The sequence below is a fragment of the Panulirus ornatus genome, chromosome 19, assembly GCF_036320965.1.
Source record: "Panulirus ornatus isolate Po-2019 chromosome 19, ASM3632096v1, whole genome shotgun sequence".
NCBI lineage: Eukaryota > Metazoa > Arthropoda > Malacostraca > Decapoda > Palinuridae > Panulirus > Panulirus ornatus.
In genome coordinates, this window is record NC_092242.1 from 63474059 (window position 1) to 63500184 (window position 26126).

General features: G+C 37.9%; 1 protein-coding gene across 2 annotated transcripts; it reads right to left on the reverse strand.

Annotated features, from left to right (window-relative positions):
* Nucleotides 1-727: 727 nt before the first annotated feature.
* LOC139755585 (ribitol-5-phosphate xylosyltransferase 1-like) lies at nucleotides 728-25740 on the reverse strand. Of its 2 annotated transcripts, XM_071674096.1 has the most exons (11): nucleotides 25447-25740; nucleotides 22597-22644; nucleotides 22066-22264; nucleotides 20954-21066; nucleotides 19245-19410; nucleotides 15735-15898; nucleotides 12641-12768; nucleotides 10182-10355; nucleotides 5377-5481; nucleotides 2417-2581; nucleotides 728-1500 (listed from the first exon to the last, which is right to left on the reverse strand). In XM_071674096.1, the coding sequence occupies exons 1-11, from the start codon at nucleotides 25489-25491 to the stop codon at nucleotides 1377-1379; spliced, it is 1431 nt and encodes a 476-aa protein (XP_071530197.1). In that variant the 5' UTR covers nucleotides 25492-25740; the 3' UTR covers nucleotides 728-1376. The 2 variants fall into 2 exon arrangements, with proteins under 2 accessions (XP_071530197.1, XP_071530198.1); XM_071674097.1 differs by lacking the exon at nucleotides 22597-22644 and having other exon boundaries at nucleotides 25447-25738.
* Between the last annotated feature and the right edge of the window lie 386 nt (nucleotides 25741-26126).

Consider the following 26126-nt stretch of genomic DNA (forward strand, 5'->3'; position numbering starts at 1 on the left):
CCACATCTTACTCCTATTACCCATTCTCTATTTATGCCTTTACTAGCTTTGCTGTGGTTTCGCTGCATTATTACATGACAGCTAGAGACTGAGTGTGAACGAATGGGGCCTTTGGTGTCTTTTCCTAGCGCTACCTCGCACACATGAGGGGGGAGGGGGTTGTTATTCCATGTGTGGCAAGGTGGCGATGGGAACAAATAAAGGCAGACAGTATGAATTATGTACATGTGTATATATGTATATGTCTGTGTGTGTGTATATATATGTGTACATTGAGATGTATAGGTATGTATATTTGCGTGTGAGGACGTGTATACATGTGTATGTGGGAGGGTTGGGCCATTCTTTCATCTGTTTCCTCGCGCTACCTCGCTAACGCGGGAGACAGCGACAAAGCAAAATAAATAAAATAAATAAATACTAGCTTTCTCCTTATCTCTTCTTCATGCACAGTATATCTATGAACTAGCTCATGTTTAAAAAAGGTGGAGAATGGCAATAATCAAAATGCTGTGCTAAGCATAAGAATGTAACACCAATGATATTAAGCTATGAATTCAATAACTATTCTTATGTTATGAGATTCATTTCAAGAGAAGCAATTATCAAAGCATATATCTAGTAACATTCAATCATCAAACTTTAAAAGTTACAGATATAACACCATATAAAGATAGTATATATGAAAAATGGTCACACTTATATTGGAACAATAATGTCAAAACAGTTTGATAGATCCTAATGCCCTTCATGAGCACTTCTGTCTGATTAGTTATCACACAATATCACCTCATTAATTCATCATCATTTCTCTGTATGTTCACATTAGTTTCACACAGACAAAAGTTTACATTACTTACTGCATAGTAAATGTTCTTATCAAGAGGCATATTAATTAAATGTTCTTGTCAAAAGCTATTTCGGATGGTTTCACGACTACCCCAACTATCTTTAGTAATCAAAGAAATGCAAGTAGTGAAATCGTAACTTCATTTTCAAGTCTTGTTACACATGTTTTAGAAGGGGATGATAGGGAAATGTATTTTCTATCAATGATGACATAAAAATTCGATCATATCAATATCTTATACACTAATTATCACAATAACTTTCTTTTCAAGTCTTGTTGCACATGTTTTTGAAGAGGATAATAAAGAAATCTATTTTCTATCAATGATGACATCAGCACTCAATCATATCAATAACTTATACACTAATTATCACCCTGACTTTAGGCCTAGTATATAATAATTCATGTGCCTTAAGCTACCTACAACTTAGATAGATCTTATTGAGGTATCAGGTCTGAAGTACTTATATGACTTAAAATGAAAGTCTTACTGTAGGCACAATACAGCATTATTGGGGATTCTTGTTCAACCAGGATGAAGTAAGGAAGATGTAACAACAGAGATGAACTGGTCTCTCATCTTGAGTTTGAACCACTCATACCACTGAGAAACACGTAAACGACGAAGTGCTTTATACTGCTTGCTGTACCTGAGGGACATCTGAGCTGTAAAAATCATCTTCAATATTTGCCAGCAAATTCAAAACCTTTAAAGTACTGTAAGAGTGAAGAAGGTTTTAGGTGCTGAAAGACTATTTTTCTCACCCAGCCTAAAATGGGCAATCTGAAAATACAGGCATCACATCTCCTTAGGTACTGGCCAGGAACCATTTAAGAGCCTGCACAATTTAAACAATACTATGTGCAGATGAGCAAGCATTGATAATTACTTAAGATCTATTTTCCATGCATAATTCTAAAAGCATTCACTTTGAAGGAGCTAAACAAAGATTAACAGAAAACCATGCCCTTAAGCAACTCATAATCAATAACTTGAAATCCTCATATCTGTTTCTCAAAGTCTGACCAGTCTTCATACCAATATGGGAATATCCTCATAAACAGTATCTCTCCCACTATACAATGATAAACTCATATGTATAACTAACAAATTATTCATTTATCAGAACTTTCACATTTGCTGAAAAGTAGTTTGTATAAATCATGTTCCAAAAATGATTCTACTATCAGTTTGTGATAACAAATGTTTCTAGTCTGGAAAGGCTACAGGAGATTACCACAGCTGAATTTCAAAAAACAAGAACCACCTCTAAGACTAAGATTCAGAAATCCAAGATTACCACAGCTGAATTTCAAAGAACAAGAACCACCGCTAAGACTAAGATTCAGAAATCCAAGAAAAGAGAAGCAACATTCAAGTGAAAGTGATAAGGTAGAGCAACTAAGATTAAGAGAAAGTACTGAATTAATGGAGCAGTGACAACTGTAAACTGAGAGCATCGGTAATATTGTTTTCTCTATAAAAAAAAAAAGCCACTTTCCATCCTAGCAGTCTACTAATATTAAAGTAAGATCCTTGCGATAAGAAAAATTATTTAGACGTACCTGCGCTCTTTTCCCAGAATCCTAGGTAGCTGGTTCCACGTCTTGACCCATATGACTGGAGGACCATGCCTTTTCATAAGTCTCCATGGGTTATTGTCACAATGTCCCCGAGTTGCAACATCTTCAATAACAGGTGTACTACCCGCTGACAGTGCTTCATACACTCTGCAACAGGTTAATACCTTTATCATCAAATTTGGCTATATATTTAATTTTCAAGTTGGAGTGGCTTCTTTCTGTATCTGGACAAAAAATTTCCTGTTCACTTATTACCTAAAAGGATATTCACAGAATATTTCATGAGAATTAGTTGTGTGTTATCAAAACCAAATCAAAACTATGAGCTTGCAAAAAAGTAACAAAAACCCCCATGCCTTTCCAAAGAAATTGTTAATAAAATAAATACTGTCAACAACAAAAAATCCCTCATTTTAACCTAACAATTCATAAATGACTTACAGGTAACTAGCTATCTATCTATATCTTTTAAGCCTGTTCCAACTGGAACTCCCTCAAAGGGGCGGCCATGGTAACAGTCGCCATAACTAGTGAACTCCAGTGCCACTTCTCAGCCTTTAGTGCCTCACCTTTAACAAGCCACTGGCAGAGGGCAACTCTAGCACAGTCTTTGCAGAGGCTCCAACCTAAAGTTCCAACAGACTACTTCTACCTAATCTTCCTACCTACTACTACTACCTAATCTTTCTTTCTACCTAATGCTCCTGCCTAAATGTTCCTACGTACAACTTCTATCTACTGCTCCTACCATTTTGCTAAAAGGCACGGCAAACACTTAGTGCTCATCGCAGGAAAACTGAGTTACAAAGAATGAGCTGTGTGAGTTAAGAGTTGTCAAGTGTTACTTTTGACAAGGAAAGATCTTATGTTTGTGGACTGAATCCAGTAGTCCACATGTGGGTGAGGCAGAAAGACAGACAGCTACCTGGGTCAGAGGAGTGCAACTTGGCAACAGGAAACTAGCATACAGCAGGAAGTGATATCTGTTATGAAATGCCTGTCTTTTATTCAAAAAACATTAATTGGCGTGTTGTCCAAAAATTCAAATATCATTTTCAACAAATCAAAATCGGGTAAAGATAGTAAAACAAACAAACTGCTTTTGGTTTGAAAATTTTCCTTTAAAACTGGAATTTAAAGTGTTTTACAGTTTCTGACTTTATTTACAACCTGCACTTCTGCAAAAAATCCACAACTTACAGGCATACCTTTTGTCAAATTGATTCACCATGTGGAGTAATTATACAAAGAGCAAGTTTTCTATCAAATAATGTTAATTGCCATATTTTTTTTTTTTTTATTATACTTTGTCGCTGTCTCCCGCGTTTGCGAGGTAGCGCAAGGAAACAGACGAAAGAAATGGCCCAACCCCCCCCCATACACATGTATATACATACGTCCACACACGCAAATATACATACCTACACAGCTTTCCATGGTTTACCCCAGACGCTTCACATGCCTTGCTTCAATCCACTGACAGCACGTCAACCCCGGTATACCACATCGCTCCAATTCACTCTATTCCTTGCCCTCCTTTCACCCTCCTGCATGTTCAGGCCCCAATCACACAAAATCTTTTTCACTCCATCTTTCCACCTCCAATTTGGTCTCCCTCTTCTCCTTGTTCCCTCCACCTCCGACACATATATCCTCTTGGTCAATCTTTCCTCACTCATCCTCTCCATGTGCCCAAACCACTTCAAAACACCCTCTTCTGCTCTCTCAACCACGCTCTTTTTATTTCCACACATCTCTCTTACCCTTACGTTACTCACTCGATCAAACCACCTCACACCACACATTGTCCTCAAACATCTCATTTCCAGCACATCCATCCTCCTGCGCACAACTCTATCCATAGCCCACGCCTCGCAACCATACAACATTGTTGGAACCACTATTCCTTCAAACATACCCATTTTTGCTTTCCGAGATAATGTTCTCGACTTCCACACATTCTTCAAGGCCCCCAGGATTTTCGCCCCCTCCCCCACCCTATGATCCACTTCCGCTTCCATGGTTCCATCCGCTGCCAAATCCACTCCCAGATATCTAAAACACTTCACTTCCTCCAGTTTTTCTCCATTCAAACTCACCTCCCAATTGACTTGACCCTCAACCCTACTGTACCTAATAACCTTGCTCTTATTCACATTTACTCTTAACTTTCTTCTTCCACACACTTTTCCAAACTCAGGCACCAGCTTCTGCAGTTTCTCACATGAATCAGCCACCAGCGCTGTATCATCAGCGAACAACAACTGACTCACTTCCCAAGCTCTCTCATCCCCAACAGACTTCATACTTGCCCCTCTTTCCAAAACTCTTGCATTTACCTCCCTAACAACCCCATCCATAAACAAATTAAACAACCATGGAGACATCACACACCCCTGCCGCAAACCTACATTCACTGAGAACCAATCACTTTCCTCTCTTCCTACACGCACACATGCCTTACATCCTCGATAAAAACTTTTCACTGCTTCTAACAACTTTCCTCCCACACCATATATTCTTAATACCTTCCACAGAGCATCTCTATCAACTCTATCATATGCCTTCTCCAGATCCATAAATGCTACATACAAATCCATTTGCTTTTCTAAGTATTTCTCACATACATTCTTCAAAGCAAACACCTGATCCACACATCCTCTACCACTTCTGAAACCACACTGCTCTTCCCCAATCTGTAATTTGTAATCGCCATACTTACAAATATTTTTCATATGTTGCTGTAGAATAATACCTTAAATGATTTTTTTTTCATAACATATTCGCCATTTCCTGCATTAGTAAGGTAACGTTAAAAACAGAGGACTGAGCCTTAGTCCTCACTTGGCCCCCTTCTCTGTTCCTTCTTTTGGAAAATCAAAAAAATACCACAAGGTACATTACATCATTAAATCAAGTGAAGAAAATAAAATTAGCTATACCTGTATGTTTCTGTGTTCATTCCAGCAGGACATAAGGTAAGATCAGACTGCAACAATGATGTGACATAGTCATTCATAGACTCTGGGGTTTCATTTGGCACCCAACTACGGAAAAAAATTATAAATATCAGGAAAAGTATCATTTTAATATTTACATTCTTTCAAAATAAGATGGTCATCAATATCAACTTAAAATGTCTAAAATATGCTAACACATAAATGACAGTGACTTCTGACATCTGACTGAATTCATCCAAAAGGATTAACCAAACACTAATGACAATATTACCTTAATTTCCCTAACACATATTTCATGTTACTTCTTAAACATTCTGTTGTGTGGGAAATTTATGGCAAGTTTAAACATATTCATGGAGTGATTTTGAATGGAAAAAATGGAGGTGAAATGTGTTAGATACCTGGGAGTGGACTTGGCAGCAAATGGACCCATGGGAACTGAGGAGAGCCTTAGGGTGGGCGAGGGGTGAAGGCCTTAGGAGCATTAAGGAATGTGTGGAAAGAGAGGTCATTATTATGGAGGGCAGAAATGGGTATGTCTGAAAGGATAGCAGATCTGACAGCACTGCATGAATGCAAGGCATGGGTCATAGATGAGAATATTCTTAAAACAGTGAATTTGTTGGGAATGATATGTTTGAGGGCAATACGTGGTGTGAGGAGGGTGGATCAAATGAGAAATGATATGGCAGGAGAGACAGGTGATAATATAATAGGAAGAGTATGGCTGAGAAAGGTGATGTGGGTGTGCCGAAATTGTTTAGACATATGGAGAGAATGAATGAGGAGAGAGTTACAAGTAGAATATGCGAGTCAAAAGTAGTAGGGGTATGGAGAAGGGAAAGATTGAAATAGAGATGGAAGGATGGAATGAATTAGGTTTTCGTGCTAGGAGCATGAACATGCAGGAGGGTAGAAGGCAGGCATATGATGTGTGAATTGGAGCAGTGTTTCACGGTAGGAAGTCAAACAGTCTAAAAGTTGTACATTGAAGACCCAGAAAGGAAAACATATATTTATATCATTATTATACTTAATTGCTGTTTCCCATGTCAGTGAGGTAGTGCCAGGAAACAGACAAAGAATGGCCCATCCACTCATATACACATATATATATATATATTATTTTGCTTTGTCGCTGTCTCCTGCGTTTGCGAGGCAGCGCAAGGAAACAGACAAAAGAAATGGCCCAACCCACCCCCATACACATGTATATACATACACGTCCACACATGCAAATATACATACCCATACATTTCAATGTACACATATATATACACACACAGACATATACATATATACACATGCACACAATTCACACTGTCTGCCTTTATTCATTCCCATCGCCACCTCGCCACACATGGAATAACATCCCCCTCCCCCTCATGTGTGCGAGGTAACACCAGGAAAAGACAACAAAGGCCCCATTCATTCACATTCAGTCTCTAGCTGTCATGCAATAATGCCCGAAACCACAGCTCCCTTTCCACATCCAGGCCCCACAGAACTTTCCATGGTTCACCCCAGATGCTTCACATGCCCTGCTTCAATCCATTGTCAGCACATTGACCCCGGTATACCACATCGATCCAATTCACTCTATTCCTTGCCTGCCTTTCACCCTCCTGCATGTTCAGGCCCCGATCACTCAAAATCTTTTTCACTCCATCTTTCCACCTCCAATTTGGTCTCCCACTTCTCCTCGTTCCCTCCACCTCCGACACATATATCCTCTTGGTCAATCTTTCCTCACTCATTCTCTCCATGTGCCCAAACCATTTCAAAACACCCTCTTCTGCTCTCTCAACCACAATCTTTTTATTTCCACACATCTCTCTTACCCTTACATTACTTACTCGATCAAACCACCTCACACCACATATTGTTCTCAAACATCTCATTTCCAGCACATCCACCCTCCTGCGCACAACTCTATCCACAGCCCATATCTCGCAACCATACAACATTGTTGGAACCACTATTCCTTCAAACATACCCATTTTTGCTTTCCGAGATAATGTTCTCGACTTCAACACGTTCTTCAAGGCTCCCAGGATTTTTGCCGCCTCCCCCACCCTATGATTCACTTCCGCTTCCATGGTTCCATCCGCTGCCAGATCCACTCCCAGATATCTAAAACACTTTACTTCCTCCAGTTTTTCTCCATTCAAACTTACCTCCCAATTGACTTGACCCTCAACCCTACTGTACCTAATAACCATGCTCTTATTTACATTTACTCTTAACTTTCTTCTTTCACACACTCTACCAAACTCAGTCACCAGCTTCTGCAGTTTCTCACATGAATCAGCCACCAGCGCTGTATCATCAGCGACCAACAACTGACTCACTTCCCAAGCTCTCTCATCCACAACAGACTACATACTTGCCCCTCTTTCCAAAACTCTTGCATTCACCTCCCTAACAACCCCATCCATAAACAAATTAAACAACCATAGAGACATCACACACCCCTGCCGCAAACCTACATTCACTGAGAACCAATCACTTTCCTCTCTTCCTACACATACACATGCCTTACATCCTTGATAAAAACTTTTCACTGCTTCTAACAACTTTCCTCCCACACCATATATTTTTAGTACCTTCCACAGAACATCTCTATCAACTCTATCATATGCCTTCTCCAGATCCATAAATGCTACATACAAATCCATTTGCTTTTCTAAGTATTTCTCACATACATTCTTCAAAGCAAACACCTGATCCACACATCCTCTACCACTTCTGAAACCACACTGCTCTTCCCCAATCTGATGCTCTGTACATGCCTTCACCCTCTCAATCAATACCCTCCCATATAATTTACCAGGAATACTCAACAAACTTATACCTCTGTAATTTGAGCACTCACTCTTATATATACCCATATATACACACATAAACACCTATACATGCACGTATGGATACATATACATATCGACATATACATACACATGCATACACAGTCATATACATATATACACATGTACATATTCATACTTGCTTGCCTTCATCCATACCTGTCACTACCCTGCCATACAAGAAATAGTAATCCCCCTGCCTTCAGCGAGACAGCACTACAAAAAGACAAAAAAGGCCACACTCGCTCACACTCAGTCTCTAGCTGTCATGGTAATGCACCGAAACCACAGCTCCCTATCACATCCAGCCCCACAGACATTTCCATGGTTCTATCCCTGGTTCAGTCCATTGACAGCACGTCAAAAGCAGTCAGTAGAAAAGCAAAGTTAGCAGAAAAATTCTGAGCCTGGTGGCTTTAAGGTAGGGAGATTCAAGATCCACAAATCAAGAGATGTTTTTGTACTGCAATAAGCACAAACCCTTTCACTGAGGTGGAAATGAAGGTGAGGTTATAGGTGAATAATTGATTTTGTAGAGGGGAGACAGCTTTAGACAGAAGCTGCAAACATTGCAGAAATGAAGAGAAAAAAAGCCAGGTCTAAGAGCAGTGGTGAAAGAGATGAAGAGGGTTTCAGAGAGAGATTATGTCAAGAAAATCTTCTATGTGAAGATGGCAAAAGAAAAGTAGGCAGCAAAGTAAACAAAGTTGGATGCACCATTCATGTACCTAAAAAAGGTGTTCAATAAAGTGGACTGGAATGCTCGGTGAGAATTACTGTATGAGGAATATTGCTGGGTCCAACAAAATCATTCTTCAAAAGCAGTAAAGCATGTGTTGTATGAAAATGGATGACAGGTTATGGGGAAGTTCTGAAATAAACATGGGACCAAGACAAGGTTGTGTAATGTCACCTTGGTTTTTCAATACTTGGATGAGGCACTGAGAGGATGATAACAAGAATAGGAGGGGAGGGAAAAAAGCTTAAACTGAATGGAAAGATCTAATCTGTGGTGACCAGCATATTTGTATGGGAAAAAAGCTTAAACTGGATGGAAAGACCTAATCTGTGGTGACCAGCATATTTGTGTGATTTAGTGATGCTAGCAGAGAAAAAATGGAAATTAAAGACAGTGATGGTGAGTTTTATGTGGCAATTAAGAAATTAAGTTAAAGTTAACAGTTGTTAGGATTAAGATAATTGTTTTCAAAAGATGGACTATGAAGTGGTACACTTTGCCATAAACAATAAAGAAAACAGGGAGTTGAAGTGCAACATTAGGATGGGCAGTGAATTGCATGAAAAAGTTACAGATATCAAATATATAGGTTCTGTACAAAGCAAAAGTGGCAAAATGGAAGAATAATAATCATTCAAACAATGTTAGTGTATGTCTTATCAAGAGCATGTCACTAAAACAAATTCCCTAAGTTTTTATTCTACATGTTTTCATATCTCTAGTAAAACTGTAAACCCTGATGGATGAAAAAACCTTTCTTTACCTTTGACAAAACCAAATTAGCACCTCAGAGAACACTTGCTCAATTAAAAATTAATACAGTTTTAATTCTAAGAAGGAGGACTATCTATGAGGATTCAGCTCCTACAACTGTCATGAATTATATGAGGCCAGCAGATGCTTTTTCACAGGGAGTCACGTCAAAGAAAACCAGAGTATACTGTGTTAGAGTAAGCAACTAAACTAATATGTGTCAGAGTTAGCAACTAAACTAATCAAAATAGAAAGTTAAATCATACCACCTTGCCTCCACACCATGATTTCACAAGCCAGGTGGCTTGTATAATCAGTGAGTCCCTGTGAACTTGCATCTACCAGCCACACATTTTGAATGGATGAATCTATGTTAAAGGCACTAGCCATATTATGAAATTATGATTTAAGAATGGCAGTGTTTCTCTTACCTTTCCCTTACACTGATAGAGCAGTGACTAAATGCAAAGGGATCATTTTTAACATATCTATGAAGTTCACTTCTGCTGGTATTAGCATGAACAGTTACCCTAAGGTTACACACAAACTTTCTTGGATTCTCTGCAGAGATTTGGTCTTCACTTATAATTGGAAATTGTCTGTACCTGCAAAGAATGACAAATGTAAATATAGTACAAATGGATTTAGTTGTGTAAAATGAAGAGAAATCTACGGCTAGTCTTTTTCAGAGCTGTGATGAGGGGATGAAGAGAGAATGGGGGTGAAAATTGAAATTATAAAAGTCTGCCTAAGAACAACTTATCACAGAATTCTATTGATCAATCTCAGCAAATTCAATGAAAAACTACCAGAAAATATACAGAGTATTTCAGGTGGTGGTGGAGTGGACTAAGTGTCACTAGGAAGGAGCGGGAAGGGCTTTAGGACTGTCTATGTTACTCCCTGAGTAACTGAATCAGTAACTATGGCAACTGGAAGTAAAAGATTAGTTTTCCTAAGCCTTTAGGAAAAGCTATCCAATCTTTGCTGTGTGGCATGTCTCTTTCTTTCTATAAAGCTTCCAGTAGCTATGTAAAAGATCTGTAAGCCCTCTAAGTAACACAAGGATACATATTAATGATGCCAACAGCCTTGCCTAAGTGGTTAAACACTTCTGTTAACCCTTTGTTGTAAAGTAGCATGTGGAAGAGGATGTTTTTGCACTTTCCTTGAAGATTTTCTGCTGCAAACTTTGCCAACTACCCAGAATGCAACTATGCAATTCAGCCACACCTAGTTCTTCAACATCCTCAAAGTCAAAACTGCTGGCAACAGTCACTGTCTACTTGATCTGATGAACTGTTTCTGCTTGCTAAAAACCTGAGAAACCGTGCACACATTCAGGCTATACATTATTCCAAATACCATTCACTTTTACGGGTTTACCTTCCTCTCATAACATTTGGAGGATGTCCAAAGCCATTCAATGATGATATAACTCTTCCATCACTCCCTTATCAAAGGCTTATCCTCCCCATTAGCATTACTGAAGAGTTTGCAAATGTCCCACTAAACTGTGCCTTTATTGTGGCAATTGAACCTAGATCCAAGGTCTGAAACATGGAAGTGGTGTTTTTAGAAGTGAACTCCATATTAACATTTGGATTCATCTCAGTCAAATATTCACAATGAACTGGCGCATTGGCAGGATAACTTAACCAATGCTTTGTTGACAAAAATTCTCCAAGCACAGTAGTGCTCTACGGCTTGTGAAAAAGAGCATATAAACCACTCGTGAAAAATGCTTTGGGTAACCCAAGCCTTCTAGTTAGAATATAAAATCTCACATAATGCAAACTCTACATAACCCTGAGATTTTCCAAATCTTTAAGCTTAAGCTTAATATCTCCCTCAGCAGTCCTTCCCAGTAAAAGTATCATTGATCTTTCGCTGCTTTCAACCCTGGAGCAGTCTTTTCTTCGATGCTAATAAAAATCCTGATTGGAATTCTCTTCCAGTAAGTCAGTTTCATCCACATTAAACACTTTTCAATTTTCTTCAAGTGCTCAGGGTAGTACTGTTGTGTTGCCTCCGTACGAGCAGTGGCAGCTTCCCAAAACATGTGGATGTTATGCAAAGTGAGATATGTTTAAACATCTCAAACCCCCCCTTATTCACACCAAAAGTTTCCTCTATAGTTGCCTCCCCTAGTTCCCTCTTCAAATCATTATGTAAGAACTTGGCTATCAAGGGGGTAAGTTACCATGGATAAGGTCCTCACTTATCCCTGTCCTTATATGCATCCCTTGCATACACTATTCTGCATATTCTTCCCCCAATTCTCTCCCTACAGTGCTCTTTCATTCCAAGACTTTGCTTTCTCATGAATAAATGTAGTTATTATCAGCATGTTCCTCTGATTCTGGTCTTCTACCTAAAATCTTAGTAGGATTTCCATCTCTTCCATCTCATTGCTCCTATTATACACTAATCTAGCAGCTGATGGAGTGTCAAAGATTTAAGTCTTATTTTGTCTTTATGTTTTTAATGATGATTGCAGCTGAAGGAGTGAGATCCATGGACCTTGCCATAGCCACAAGTTTCTCACCACCATCAAACCTCTCCGGCAGGAAATAATGAGTAAAATTACAGAAAATCTGCGGGGTGCCCTCACTAAATCATGGCCCTTAAGAATTCCAAATTAGTTAAACATGAAAATGAGAAAGAAAAAAAAGGAAACATATGAGTGAAGCTCTGAAAGAGAGAAACATTACTGTAATTAGTTTACAAAGAAAGACTGGAGGTCATACAAAAAGACATAGAATTAAAAAATGAAACTATGTGACAGATATCTTCATATAACATACAAATTAGGTATGAGATAATCTAAGCCCTATAGCAGTACAACTCTTAAACCTTCAAACAATGCAGAAAACATCTGAAGACTTACGTAGCAACACCAAGAGGCCACTGGTGAAAGATCACTTGATCTACTCGAGGATCATCATAGGTTAAAAGAACAGCCTTTAAAGGACCTTTTGGTATCAAGTAACTATCCACCCAACTATTTTCACACTTCTGAAGAGAGAGAGGGAGACATCAGCATTTCAGAACTTTGATTCTAGCTTTTATACACAACTACTTCTTCCACGCTAATGAGGTACCATCAGCAACCAAACTATGGGCTCATTTACACATATCAACCCTCTAAATGTCTTGCATAATGTACAGAAACTAAAGCCCACCATTCACAAGCTATGCCCTACAGAATTTTCTAAGGTTTGCCTTGACTGCTTTTTATACCCTGATTCAGCCCAATGACAGCACGTCACCTCCACCACATCACCCACAGCTTATCATTCCTGATACATTTTTAAGTGCATCAACAAAGAAGGGAATGACACGAAATAAATTAGTTTAGTAAAATCACAAAATACCAGTAAAAAGATGCATCACAAAGCACCATACAGGATTCACTTTGGGTCCTTAATGTTCTACGCAAGGACCGTCAATAAAGATAAAATAAAACTACTGCTAAACTCACTCTATTCATTACCTTTCACCATAATTTCATCCATCTACAACATAACTAGCTGCTGACTTTGGATATGTTTCCCCAGAAATGCAGTACTGGGACCATTTTGTGTTATTTTACCACAGCTTTAATATGAACGATGTAATAATTCTAATTCTGAAAACAATCACCTCACAAACTGGAAGTTCCTATTTTGAGCTAAAAACTTAAACCAAGCTGTTTAAAAGTCCCATAAACTAGTTTTTCAAAAATAACCTTCCCATATATTATTCAAAGTTAATTATAATCTTTCTATAATGTATGTCACATAATCAATTATCACATTCTTCTTATTTTGATAGAACAGCTATAACAAAGTATGACTGTGAATCTGAAGTACCTCTTATAATAGTCCATCTTCCTTAATTCCTTAGCATCAACAATATTGTCAAAGGTGACAAGGAAATACATAAGATCCATGTGCAGTGATATACACAAATATATACTATAAATATACAAATGTACAAAGGCAAAGGGGATAAGAGTGAGTGCTCAAATTACAGAGGTATAAGTTTGTTGAGTATTCCTGGTAAATTATATGGGAGGGTATTGATTGAGAGGGTGAAGGCATGTACAGAGCATCAGATTGGGGAAGAGCAGTGTGGTTTCAGAAGTGGTAGAGGATGTGTGGATCAGGTGTTTGTTTTGAAGAATGTATGTGAGAAATACTTAGAAAAGCAAATGGATTTGTATGTAGCATTTATGGATCTGGAGAAGGCATATGATAGAGTTGATAGAGATGCTCTGTGGAAGGTATTAAGAATATATGGTGTGGGAGGCAAGTTGTTAGAAGCAGTGAGAAGTTTTTATCGAGGATGTAAGGCATGTGTACATGTAGGAAGAGAGGAAAGTGATTGGTTCTCAGTGAATGTAGGTTTGCGGCAGGGGTGTGTGATGTCTCCATGGTTGTTTAATTTGTTTATGGATGGGGTTGTTAGGGAGGTGAATGCAAGAGTTTTGGAAAGAGGGGCAAGTATGAAGTCTGTTGGGGATGAGAGAGCGTGGGAAGTGAGTCAGTTGTTGTTCGCTGATGATACAGCGCTGGTGGCTGATTCATGTGAGAAACTGCAGAAGCTGGTGACTGAGTTTGGTAAAGTGTGTGAAAGAAGAAAGTTAAGAGTAAATGTGAATAAGAGCAAGGTTATTAGGTACAGTAGGGTTGAGGGTCAAGTCAATTGGGAGGTGAGTTTGAATGGAGAAAAACTGGAGGAAGTGAAGTGTTTTAGATATCTAGGAGTGGATCTGGCAGCGGATGGAACCATGGAAGCGGAAGTGGATCATAGCTATGGTGGGGGAGGGGGCGAAAATTCTGGGAGCCTTGAAGAATGTGTGGAAGTCGAGAACATTATCTCGGAAAGCAAAAATGGGTATGTTTGAAGGAATAGTGGTTCCAACAATGTTGTATGGTTGCGAGGCGTGGGCTATGGATAGAGTGGTGCGCAGGAGGATGGAGGTGCTGGAAATGAGATGTTTGAGGACAATGTGTGGTGTGAGGTGGTTTGATCGAGTAAGTAACGTAAGGGTAAGAGAGATGTGTGGAAATAAAAAGAGCGTGGTTGAGAGAGCAGAAGAGGGTGTTTTGAAATGGTTTGGGCACATGGAGAGAATGAGTGAGGAAAGATTGACCAAGAGGATATATGTGTTGGAGGTGGAGGGAACGAGGAGAAGAGGGAGACCAAATTGGAGGTGGAAAGATGGGGTGAAGAAGATTTTGTGTGATCGGGGCCTGAACATGCAGGAGGGTGAAAGGAGGGCAAGGAATAGAGTGAATTGGAGCGATGTGGTATACCGGGGTTGACGTGCTGTCAGTGGATTGAATCAGGGCATGTGAAGCGTCTGGGGTAAACCATGGAAAGCTGTGTAGGTATGTATATTTGCGTGTGTGGACGTATGTATATACATGTGTATGGGGGTGGGTTGGGCCATTTCTTTCGTCTGTTTCCTTGCGCTACCTCGCAAACGCGGGAGACAGCGGCAAAAAAAAAAAAAAAAAAATATTATACATAAACCTCTCCCTAAGTATCATGAAAAGACACTTAAGTATCAAGGAGGTAAGGAACAGCCACACAAAAGCAAAGAAAGTAAAAAAGGGGTATGTCCTACACTGCCAGGTGGGGGTTACTGAATGGCTGAAAGCAGACACCCACCAAGCTAAGTAGCTACTGCTGAATGGATGGTTGACGATAAGCGGGGGGCTCTCAACCTAGGCAGAAGGTTGGGGGTTAAAGGATTTTGACTCTTGGAAATTAAGAGATCTCTCAGCTTGCAACATAGGTCAACCCGAGATATAAATACCTTTTCCATTCTGCATTCAAATATTTCATCATTCATATGCTAAAATCTCTGAACCACACAATCATAATACATCAGTAGAATGCCATGTGATTGACAATCATTTCTAATTGCAAGTATCCCTTATCTCTATAACTAACAAGTAAAACTTACATCCTTCCCAATTAATCCAACTTACCTCATTCCCCAGCATAAGCAATATTGTAACAGGAGGTGATTCCCAGGTTTGTAAATAGTCAAGCCAAAGCTTTGCATCTTTCACTTTCTCTTCAGTGCGACCATTCACAACTAAGACCAGATGTTTCACATCATGTGGCACAATCTCAGGTACCACCCCTGGACCTGAAATAGTAAAATTGGAAGCTATGGTCATATCAAAGTGAGGCAAGATGGAATTTCAAATATACATTAATCCAATCTCCTTCTGAACAAGTCTCCTCCACTTACTTGTGTCATTCTAGTTACTACCCCTTAGGTTCTGAAACTACAGTACAATCCTGAGAAGTCAACTTTCAAAGCTGCCTTGAAATCCAAATTAAACAGAGCTTCTCCAAGCTTACTACGAGAGTACATCCCCGTGTAACATGATATGCGTAAGTTCTACTTGAAATGCCATACAGGTACACCACCAATTTTCCGGCACTCTTGGTTCCAAAGCCTTGCTGAATTAACCATTTTGCCGGACCAACCTTGGTCACATAATAATAATTCATCAACGCACCTCTAACCCACTAATTATACACCTCCCAAGTGTCTAAAGTATACCATGAACTGCTAGAAACTTTGATTAAACAAATATCAAATGTCTGAGCACCCTAAGATGGTAAGTCTGTCCTTAGATTGTTAGAATCCTGTGGGGTCTTCTCTGTCCTCTGTTGTTAGTGTTTTCCTAGGTGTACATCACCAGAATAATGCAGTTTTGTCTGCATTATACATCTGCTCAGGACTGAGATGCTGGTCAGCTACGAGTTTCGCAAATTCATCCACATACTCGGCAGCTCCTTCGTGGTTTGCAGACCGCTTTTCTCCGCACACTTTATTCACAGAATTTCATGATGCTTCTTGAATCTTTGAAGCCATCCTTCACTAGAGTCACACTCATGTTGTAATTTAAGTTCTTTATGGAACAAATTAGCCTGGTCCATTATCATGCTACCTGACAAGTCCACTCCATCACTCCGACAATGTCGAAACCATTCCATCATCACTCAATCGTGCTCTTACCATCTTTCATAGTTTTTCTAATCATCATTTGCTTCTTGGAATCACTGTCTGCATAGAATTTCAATATTTCTTCCCTTTGCTTCTTTATACCATAAACAATTGATAAAACAATACAGATGATGTCACACAGCTTACGCACCGAAACACCACAGCCCATTTTTTCAACAGTTCTACTTTATCTTGGATCGATATGGACTGGTGTATACATTTGACACCATGACTGACACTCTCATATGTCTTAGAAGCCAAAGCTAGGGTTAAATTTAAGCAAAATAAGCTAAGAATCTCACAGAATTGTGGTATCACCACCAACAAATGCAGTGTAAAGAATGTAAATAAGCACACACTACACAAAACGCCATCTGTGGTCGCCCAATAAACTAGTCTGGTGGCCAGGGTAATTTCAAGTTCCTCACATAATTCTGTCCGGACTAAAGGAGGTGTCAAGCCATCAGTTGCCGGAAATTTGGTGGTGTACCCGTATACTGTATATCTGTGATATATGCTGTGCTTTGGACAAAATTTTTATGCAAATCTTATGAATTATCAAAACATTTATGTCGTCATCTATGTCAGATTCTAATACTTAATAAAAAAGTGATGTTTTGCCCTGCACCTTAAAACTGAACATGTGGATTTTGTCTAACCACTCCAATCTGAATGGTTGACTTAATCATAAGACCCCTAACAGAAGACCAGAGCAGGCTTGGATTCTTTGTGAAATGCAAGTATGGATACATTAGGAACTCTGACAAGTAGGCAAAGTGTCTGGTGGCCCAACAAAGAATTTTTGGCATGCTTCTAGATTTCCAGAATAAAAGATGGGTTTCACATCTTTTATGATGAATTTCAATGATACTTCTCTTGCAGATACCAAACAAAAGTCCAATTCAGCAGGACCAATCATCCATAATACTGACTTATCATGGGCACTGGGCACTTTTCAATGGATTTTGTATTCTGTAGGTGGTAAAAGCTGATTTATTTGACAAGTAAAATTTTGAGCAATCTTTTTTTTTTTTTTTCTTTTTTTTTGCTTTGTCGCTGTCTCCCGCGTTTGCGAGGTAGCGCAAGGAAACAGATGAAAGAAATGGCCCAACCCACCCCATACACATGTATATACATACGTCCACACACGCAAATATACATACCTACACAGCTTTCCATGGTTTACCCCAGACGCTTCACATGCCCTGATTCAATCCACTGACAGCACGTCAACCCCGGTATACCACATCGCTCCAATTCACTCTATTCCTTGCCCTCCTTTCACCCTCCTGCATGTTCAGGCCCCGATCACACAAAATCTTTTTCACTCCATCTTTCCACCTCCAATTTGGTCTCCCTCTTCTCCTCGTTCTCTCCACCTCCGACACATATATCCTCTTTGAGCAATCTTAGATTGACATATAAAGATTTCTCTGCCTAGTCGATACCATCAAAAGTATATGAACCTAAAACAAGTCACAGAAGAAGATGAAGACACATAAACAATTCAGTGAATTGTGTATAAATGATACAAACAATAGAAATAAAGTCAGAAGAGGACTATGGTGGAAATAAAAAAGCAGAAAGACTGAAAATTATAATCTTCCATTCCCATTTAAATAATGATACAAAAATAAACTTAATATTTTTTCAAAGCATATACTGAATAAATTTTTTGTTTTACCTCATGGGTCAATACTTCTCACCCTACTTCATTCTAAAAGCTCTTTGACTATTAATTTTCCTTATCTTTCTTTGCCCCCTTCTCCTTCCAAAGCCTGGCCTTGATGAAGGCTTTTATTTTAAACTACAGCCACTCTCACAAAAGACTATGAACACTATTAGTATATATAAGTGTTTCTGTATACAAAACAATATCCACAGGAAAACATGCAATATAACAAAATCGAGAATATATGTCACAAACAGACAGATTATTCAAGCATTTCACAAAGAATAAAGAATGTATATTACATACAGAAAGAATACTAAAAAAATTTCACAAATGCAAAATCTGTCTTAAAAACAGAAGGATTTGTATGTGGCAATTTTAGATCTGAAAAAAGTATACGACAGGGTTAACATAAGATTTGTTTATGAATGAGGTAGCGAGGCAGGTAAACGCATGAGTCTTGGAAAAAGGGGCAAGTACACAGTCTATAACAGGGAAATAATGAAAAAGTATGAAAAATAAATCTATGCATATCTCACAATGCCAATGTAGGGAAGGGAATCAAGATGTTCAGTTAATTGATAATCGCAGCAATGTTACAAGATAGATACAAATTTAGAGTAAAGAGATCATGTGGAAGGAATATTGTATTGAAGAGATCTTGAGGTGGAGCATTTCTAGCAATGCAGAGAAATATAGATTTTTTTTACATAATCAGCCTTACACACAGATGAATGATGGCAAAAGTTTACTGTTAATAATCAACTTGATTATATCTACACATCATTTGTTAAGTTACATTACCTGATCTATACCTGAGTATAAATGCTGGCATACGCAATTCTCCAACAGTGGCTCCAGGAATTGTCTCATCTAGGCTCTCTAAACCTTCCAAAATGTGCTGCCAGAGATACGTACCAACTGCAGCTTTGCTCCACACCTCTACCACAGGAAGATTTATAACAGCAGCCTGTTTAATATAAATATATCAAAAAATCATAAAATCTGAGAAAGTTAAGCTAGGATCAGCATGTGAAAAATAAAAGGTATAAGATTTGAGAGGGGAAACTGTAGTAAGAAATGAAAGCAGAGAGTATGAGCACATTACAATAATGTAAAGATATGTGCAAAACCGGTACAGTGTTCTGGTATCATTTGGAAAAATATTTTACTTGAATTAACTAACACCTCTAGAAAAAACTATAATCAAGGTGGACTTAAATGTGAAAAAGAAATGGTTAGATTCTGAGAGGAAATAACATTAAACAGGGGCATTAGGTAAAATTATTAGGTAGGAATATTACTTGGGAGCATTAGACAGGAACATTAGGTAAATACATTAGGTAGAAATAGTCAGTAAGAACACTGAGTAGGAGCCTTTGAAATCACTGTGCTAGAGTTGCCCTCTGCCAGTGGCCTGCTGAAGGTATAGCACTAAGGGCTACAAAGCAGCACTGAAATTCACCAGTTATGGAGATTGTTTTGCCGTGGCCACCCACATGAGTGTTTGCAGAGGCTCCTACCTAATGTTCCTACTGACTACTTCAACTATTTCCTGCATTAATGAAGTAGCTCCAGGAACAGATCAAAAAAGGGCCTCATTCACTTGTATTCATTTTCTAAATGTCATGTGAAATGTACTAAAGCCACAGAGCTTTCCATGGTTTCCCCTGGCTGCTCCACATGCCCTAGTTCAATCCATTAACATGTCACCCCCTGTATACCACATCACCCCAATTCACTCTATCCAGTAAACACCTTTCACCCTCCTGTATGTTCAAGCCTAGAACACTCAAAATCTTTTTCACTCCATCCCTCCATCTCCAATTTGGTCTCCTTCTTGTTCCCTCCATTCCTGACACATACTGCTTCTTTATCAACCACTTCTCACTTATTATCTCCCTATCACTCATTCTCTCCCTATGTCCAAACCATTTCAGCACACCCTCTACAGCTCTCTCAATCATACTCTTATCATTACCACATTTCACTCTTACCTTACCATTACTTACTCAATCGGCGCTCATCATAGCAAATTCTGTCCTCAAACATTTCATTTCCAACATATTCATCCTCTTCTATACATTCTCATCTGTAGCCCTAGCCTCACTTCCAAACAACATTGGTGTAACTACTATACCTTTAAAAATGCCCACTTTCACCCTCCCAGACAGCGACCTCTCTTTCCACACTTTCCTCAAAGCTCTTTGAAAATTCACGCTGCCCTCACTTACCTGATAACTCACATCCAATTCTTTGAATCAATTCACAGACATGTCTGTTCCTAAGTACCTTACACAACCCACTTCCTCAAAGTTTTCTTTAAAGACAGTTAGATATATCTAAATATACAAATAGATAAAGTGGCAGATATACATACACACAGATAAACAGATATACAAATAGCTAGATGGATATGCAAATAGAGAGATAGAGGGATATACATCAAACACTATCATTTATGGTTATCAAAATTTCACGAACTTTCTTGATGGTAAAAAACTTCAACATACCGGCTTTCTGACAGGAGTATCATCCCACTTTACTTCCATCCCTTGAACTGCATGAGGTTTCATCTCCTGCTGTGCAAGAACAATTGCAGCCTGATTTTCCCCAATATCAAAATCTGTAATGAGATATCTATTTCATTACCAACATCTCTTTAAATACAATATCAATACAGACATAGGATAAAAAGCTCTTTTATGCAGTGCATCATAAATACTCCACAACATCAAAGTCTTATATTCATAGCTGATCCTGTTGTTATGAATGTACTGCATTATTTTTTTGTCATAATGACATCAGGTGGCTATACTTCACAAACGAATCCTTCAGTATAGAAATTTTCAATTCTTCAGCACTGATGTTTGGCAATGCTCAAAACAAAATATGTTTGAGGAATAGTTTGTTTGTACTTTACTACAATTCTCTGAATGCAGCAAGTGCTGATAAGATACACTGAAACAATGTACTCAAGTAATGAAATATCAACATACATTCTCTCAATGCTTTGATGTACACAGTGCAATAAGCAAGTGGCACTCCTTTATATGACTTTCTTTGAAACTTCCCCATTCTCCTTCATGAGACAATCTATGACAAATCCTTCAGTTATTCTAGATGCTCATCATAACTACTCATACATTTATGGATGTAATTAAACAGATAAAAAGTTTGAAACATAATGCACATCAAGGATAAATGTTGAACAGGAATATATTCTATTTGCACCAAAGCTTGCTGGCTTTGGTGCTAATAAAAACTGTTCAGTACAGAGTAAGTCAATTCAATATGAGCCTCAAGTAACAGCTACTGTCTGTGTTTTGGAACTAGCTTCCAAGAACATAATTAGCCAATGTAAAACACTGTAATCCAGTTAATCTTCCAGACAACTAGAAGTTTCTCTCATTTCATTTTTTGAGTGTAAAACTCTATCTAAGTATTGTTAAATATTACATATAAAAATCCATAAATGATTTCAGATGCATATAAACAAAAATACTGTGTCTGGTTTGCTCTTACGATACATGAAGCAAAGATACTCAGCAGTACAGTGTTAAAAGCAATAGGAAAAAGCTACAAAAAAATCAATTATCTTGCACCCCAGTATAACAGTACGTACCAACAACTTTCTTGCCACGACCTTGCTGTTGATTCTCACTCTGTCGTTTGGTATCTAACCGAGGCAATTTCTTCATATCTTTGACAGAGGAATACGCAGAATTGAAGATACAAAGGGCAAGATAACCCGTTATAAGAACTTGGATAATGCACACACCTAGCAGGACCCGGCGAAGAATCATTCCAGGTCCCTTAGACATCTGTTGGTGATACAAATACAGATCTTTTAATAAACTTCATAGTAATATACTGGTACTTTTACCAAGACCTATGCCAAAAGCAAAATTTCATAAGATCTTATTAGCAGGAACATTAACAGCCACTATTTCAAATCTGAAGCACTGCATGGAACTAAGAGAAATATATATACAGAAATGATGTATATAATCAAAATCATCAAATTCACAGATGCTATCAATATCTTCAAGTAAAACAACTGAAATGATATACAAATAAATCATCCTGATATTGAACAATGGCAAAGCATATAATTAGAAACTTGTTTACCATGAACTATTAAAGCTTTGCATACCCTGTTATTCTCCAGCAAGAGTTTCCCTTGCGCTTCCTTCGAGAAATACTGTAAATATACAACAAAACTTTCAAATGCGTGCAAAACCCTTTAATACAGAATAATTCATCTTTATTTTTCATCTTAATGCAAAAAGTAAGTTTCTAGTCAAGAAACAGGAGACTGGACCTACACCAATTCAAACCGTAAATTCTCCAGCATCTAGTAGTTTTTTCTTTTTCATTTACTGGGATTAAGAATCATCAAACCTGCTAATTCAATATGCTTACAGTGTACTGTTTCCTCCTGTTGCTGTGTCTCAAATACATTTATCTATTCTAAAGGATTAACTTGTCAACATCTTTTCCTACTTTCAAAGCAGAATGAGTCAAACAAACTTTTTAGTTAGAGAAAACCTCTCTACCTTCAAAAAAATCTAAGCCTCTATTGAAGAACTCTGCATTTTCATTTAACTACCACATGACTGAAACACTCAACACATACTTGTATTATTAAGCAAAAATGTGAAGAGAATTCTTTGTGACCACCAATGTCCTGATCTATCTATCTTAGGCTAACATACCACAATTTAGTACCTAACCTTTCATGGCAATTATGCCATTATGACCAAAGTGTAAATGTTCTAAGATTTTACATATCCATGTTGGAGCTGATGAAACCCTATTTCTGTACAAAAGCACATCATTATGAAAAATGAGATCTGAGTTAACTGATGCATATTCAGAAAGTTACAGACTAGAGTCAGACCAACCAAATATTATGCAAGAAATCAAGTGTCAAAATTGTACCTTCACTTGTTAACCATTTGATAGTTTCAATGGATATGTCATTGAATTCAAGTGGTTCAACATACTCAACAGGGGTATTTAATTCAAAATGATCATTAACTGGCAAATGGGTTTATACATCTGCTATCACATTTTCCTTAAACTAACTTATAAACCAAGGGATAATTAAACGGGCAATAACAAAGCCCACCTTTGAATCTTACCATTAACATTAAGGGAAATTTGTTTACCCCCCCAAATAATTCATTTTTCTTGACAATCCATATTTTGCATTGGAACAAACCTATACCTACTAATGAAGCATCAACTTCCACAAACAGTGAATAATTTACATAAAAATGAATTAATTTCTTACAATTTAATGAGTTATTTCTAATATATTTAAAAGCTTTCTGTTCAACAACAGATCCTTTAAATTTAGCATCTTTCTCTTGCATATCGTACACAGGTGATAAGTTAGTTGAAAAATTCTTAACAAATGTATCATATTATGTGACCATTCCAAGAAATGATTGTACTTCCAATACACTGGCAGAAGGAGGGGCATCTAAGAGTTTCCTTGGAGATGGTTTAATCCCTTCACTTGAAATATAGTAATCTAAGTACTCAAGTAATTTAGTGGTCAATATTATGCCTTTATCATTTAAGCATTGCACTTAAATCTGACAGAATCTGATATTTGCAAATATGCTGGGTAAGTTCAGATGTCTACTTAGATTTAGGGATTGAATTAATTCCTGTGAGATCTGTCCCACAAAGTGTCAGATTTCTATATCTCAACAGACATCTCATCATCTACCTTCTGTACCAAACGAAGCATGGCACAATTAAGTGGGGTACATGTTATGATAATGATCTGATTTAAAAAATAAAACCCATGAGACATCTGAACCATCAAAACTGGCAGGTTATCTGTGTTTTTATACTTATGGGTATTCTCCATTACCTAATGATTATATGACCCCCACATTTTCCCTATCCCTCATGACACAATCCCTAATGATTTGATTAGAATAAAAAACATCAATTTTAAAGTTGAAAATGGAAAATCCAACAATCTTAAATAACTTTTTACAGAGGCATAACAAAGGCTAGTTTTCTTCTAGTACTACAGCTTCTTTCCGTTTGTGTATCGATATACAAATAAATTAACAGGTGAAAGTTTTTGTCAGCTGTCTGCACAATAGTCACTTTTCTAATGTCTTCACATACGGTTCAAGGACATTAGAATATGATGTAGGGATGCCATGGATATTCCTCCTGTTCATTTACTATTAGTAAAATTCGAATGAAAGTGTAACAAATGCAATTTTTACACTCTCAGCTGTTCATTTTCAGTGTTTTTACCCCACGATTTCCATTTACTTCAAAGCCCTGTTCTCTGAATAAAAACTAAAAATTGATGGAGTAAGAGGTGCTACACCTAAAATCCCACAATACATCAACTCTAAATTTCGTTCAATTCTATCATCTAGAAAATGCACTTCCATCTTCCAAAATTTTATCATGATGTGTCAAGATAGACTGAGGGTTAACTTAGACTTCTTTATCCATTTATCCTAAATAAACAGGAAAAGCTTTAGAGCACAGAGAATATTTACAAATCATTACCCTAGGACCAATTTCTATGAAAGTCCTGGTGTTACCCAGAACCTTTCTAGATGCTCCTTCAACCCAAGGCAGCATTACCCAGTAGCAGGACAACGTAGACTCCTTTAGAGTGAAAAGTTCTTTGACAAAATTGTATTCCCAGTTGCACAGCTTCGCCAAATGAGACTTTTCACTAGCGATGTAAACGCGAACATAATAATAGAGTCCTGCTACACCCATGGGGTATAAGGAGGTTTAAATATAGCAAAACCTAAAGCACCCTAAACTTACTCTACTCATAGAAAAGCAATTACATTCTAACACCAAATGAAACAGATTTTTGGTCCGGTCTATGGGAGGAGCCACATGGGAGTGGCTCCTTAAGCTCGACTTGCAAGATGTTGCAATGCAAAATTCATCCTCAAGTCCAGACAACAATCCACTTGAAACATCATTTAGGATCTTAACTCACCTCAGGAATCCTGTGAGGCGAAGCTGAAACTCTTCTCTCAGCCATATCAGTGACAGACCTTAAACACACCGTAGTACTGGACTGCAGACGAAAAATATCTTTGAGAAACACATGCGCATTGCAGTGGTATTTACCAGAACCTGTGGTATTTACACACTTTTGTCTCCTCTGATCTATATCGTTCAATGAATACTTATAACCATGAAATCATTATTGGAATTAAACTTCTGAAATTTATTCTACCACTAATATCCTTATTGAATGTATGACGAGTTTTTATTGAAGACATTTGAAGTGATTACAATGTTTACAGTGCTTTAGGCTGGTAGTCCCTGAGGGTTGACGTACGTTCTGACTTGCAACACAAATTCCAACGAAAATCAATTATTTTCTTTTACGAAAAACTTTGGAAAACTGTGAACCAAGATAGGATAAATTAATTTAGAACTTTTACCTTCTCTGATTTTCTTACTAGCTTTATGGGTAAAGCTTTGGTATATAGCAGGCTCAAACACATATCAACTTTTGTCTATGTAATAAATATGCTTAGGATATATAACCTGTATCCTTATTATGTATCCATTATCCCCATAACCTACCTTGTGATTCTTCTATGGTTCCATTCGCTATTATGTACACTACCATGTGCCATAGTTTTCTCAATTCTGGCTCGCATCCCA

Coding starts and splice junctions, on each gene's coding strand:
- LOC139755585 (XM_071674096.1), bottom strand. CDS start 25,491: ATGGCTGAGAGAAGAGTTTCAGCTTCGCCTCACAGGATTCCTGAG. Junction 19,411..20,953: donor ATACTCCTGTCAGAAAGCCG/GTATGTTGAAGT, acceptor TATATTAAACAG/GCTGCTGTTATAAATCTTCC. Junction 2,582..5,376: donor ATGAACACAGAAACATACAG/GTATAGCTAATT, acceptor AACCTGTTGCAG/AGTGTATGAAGCACTGTCAG.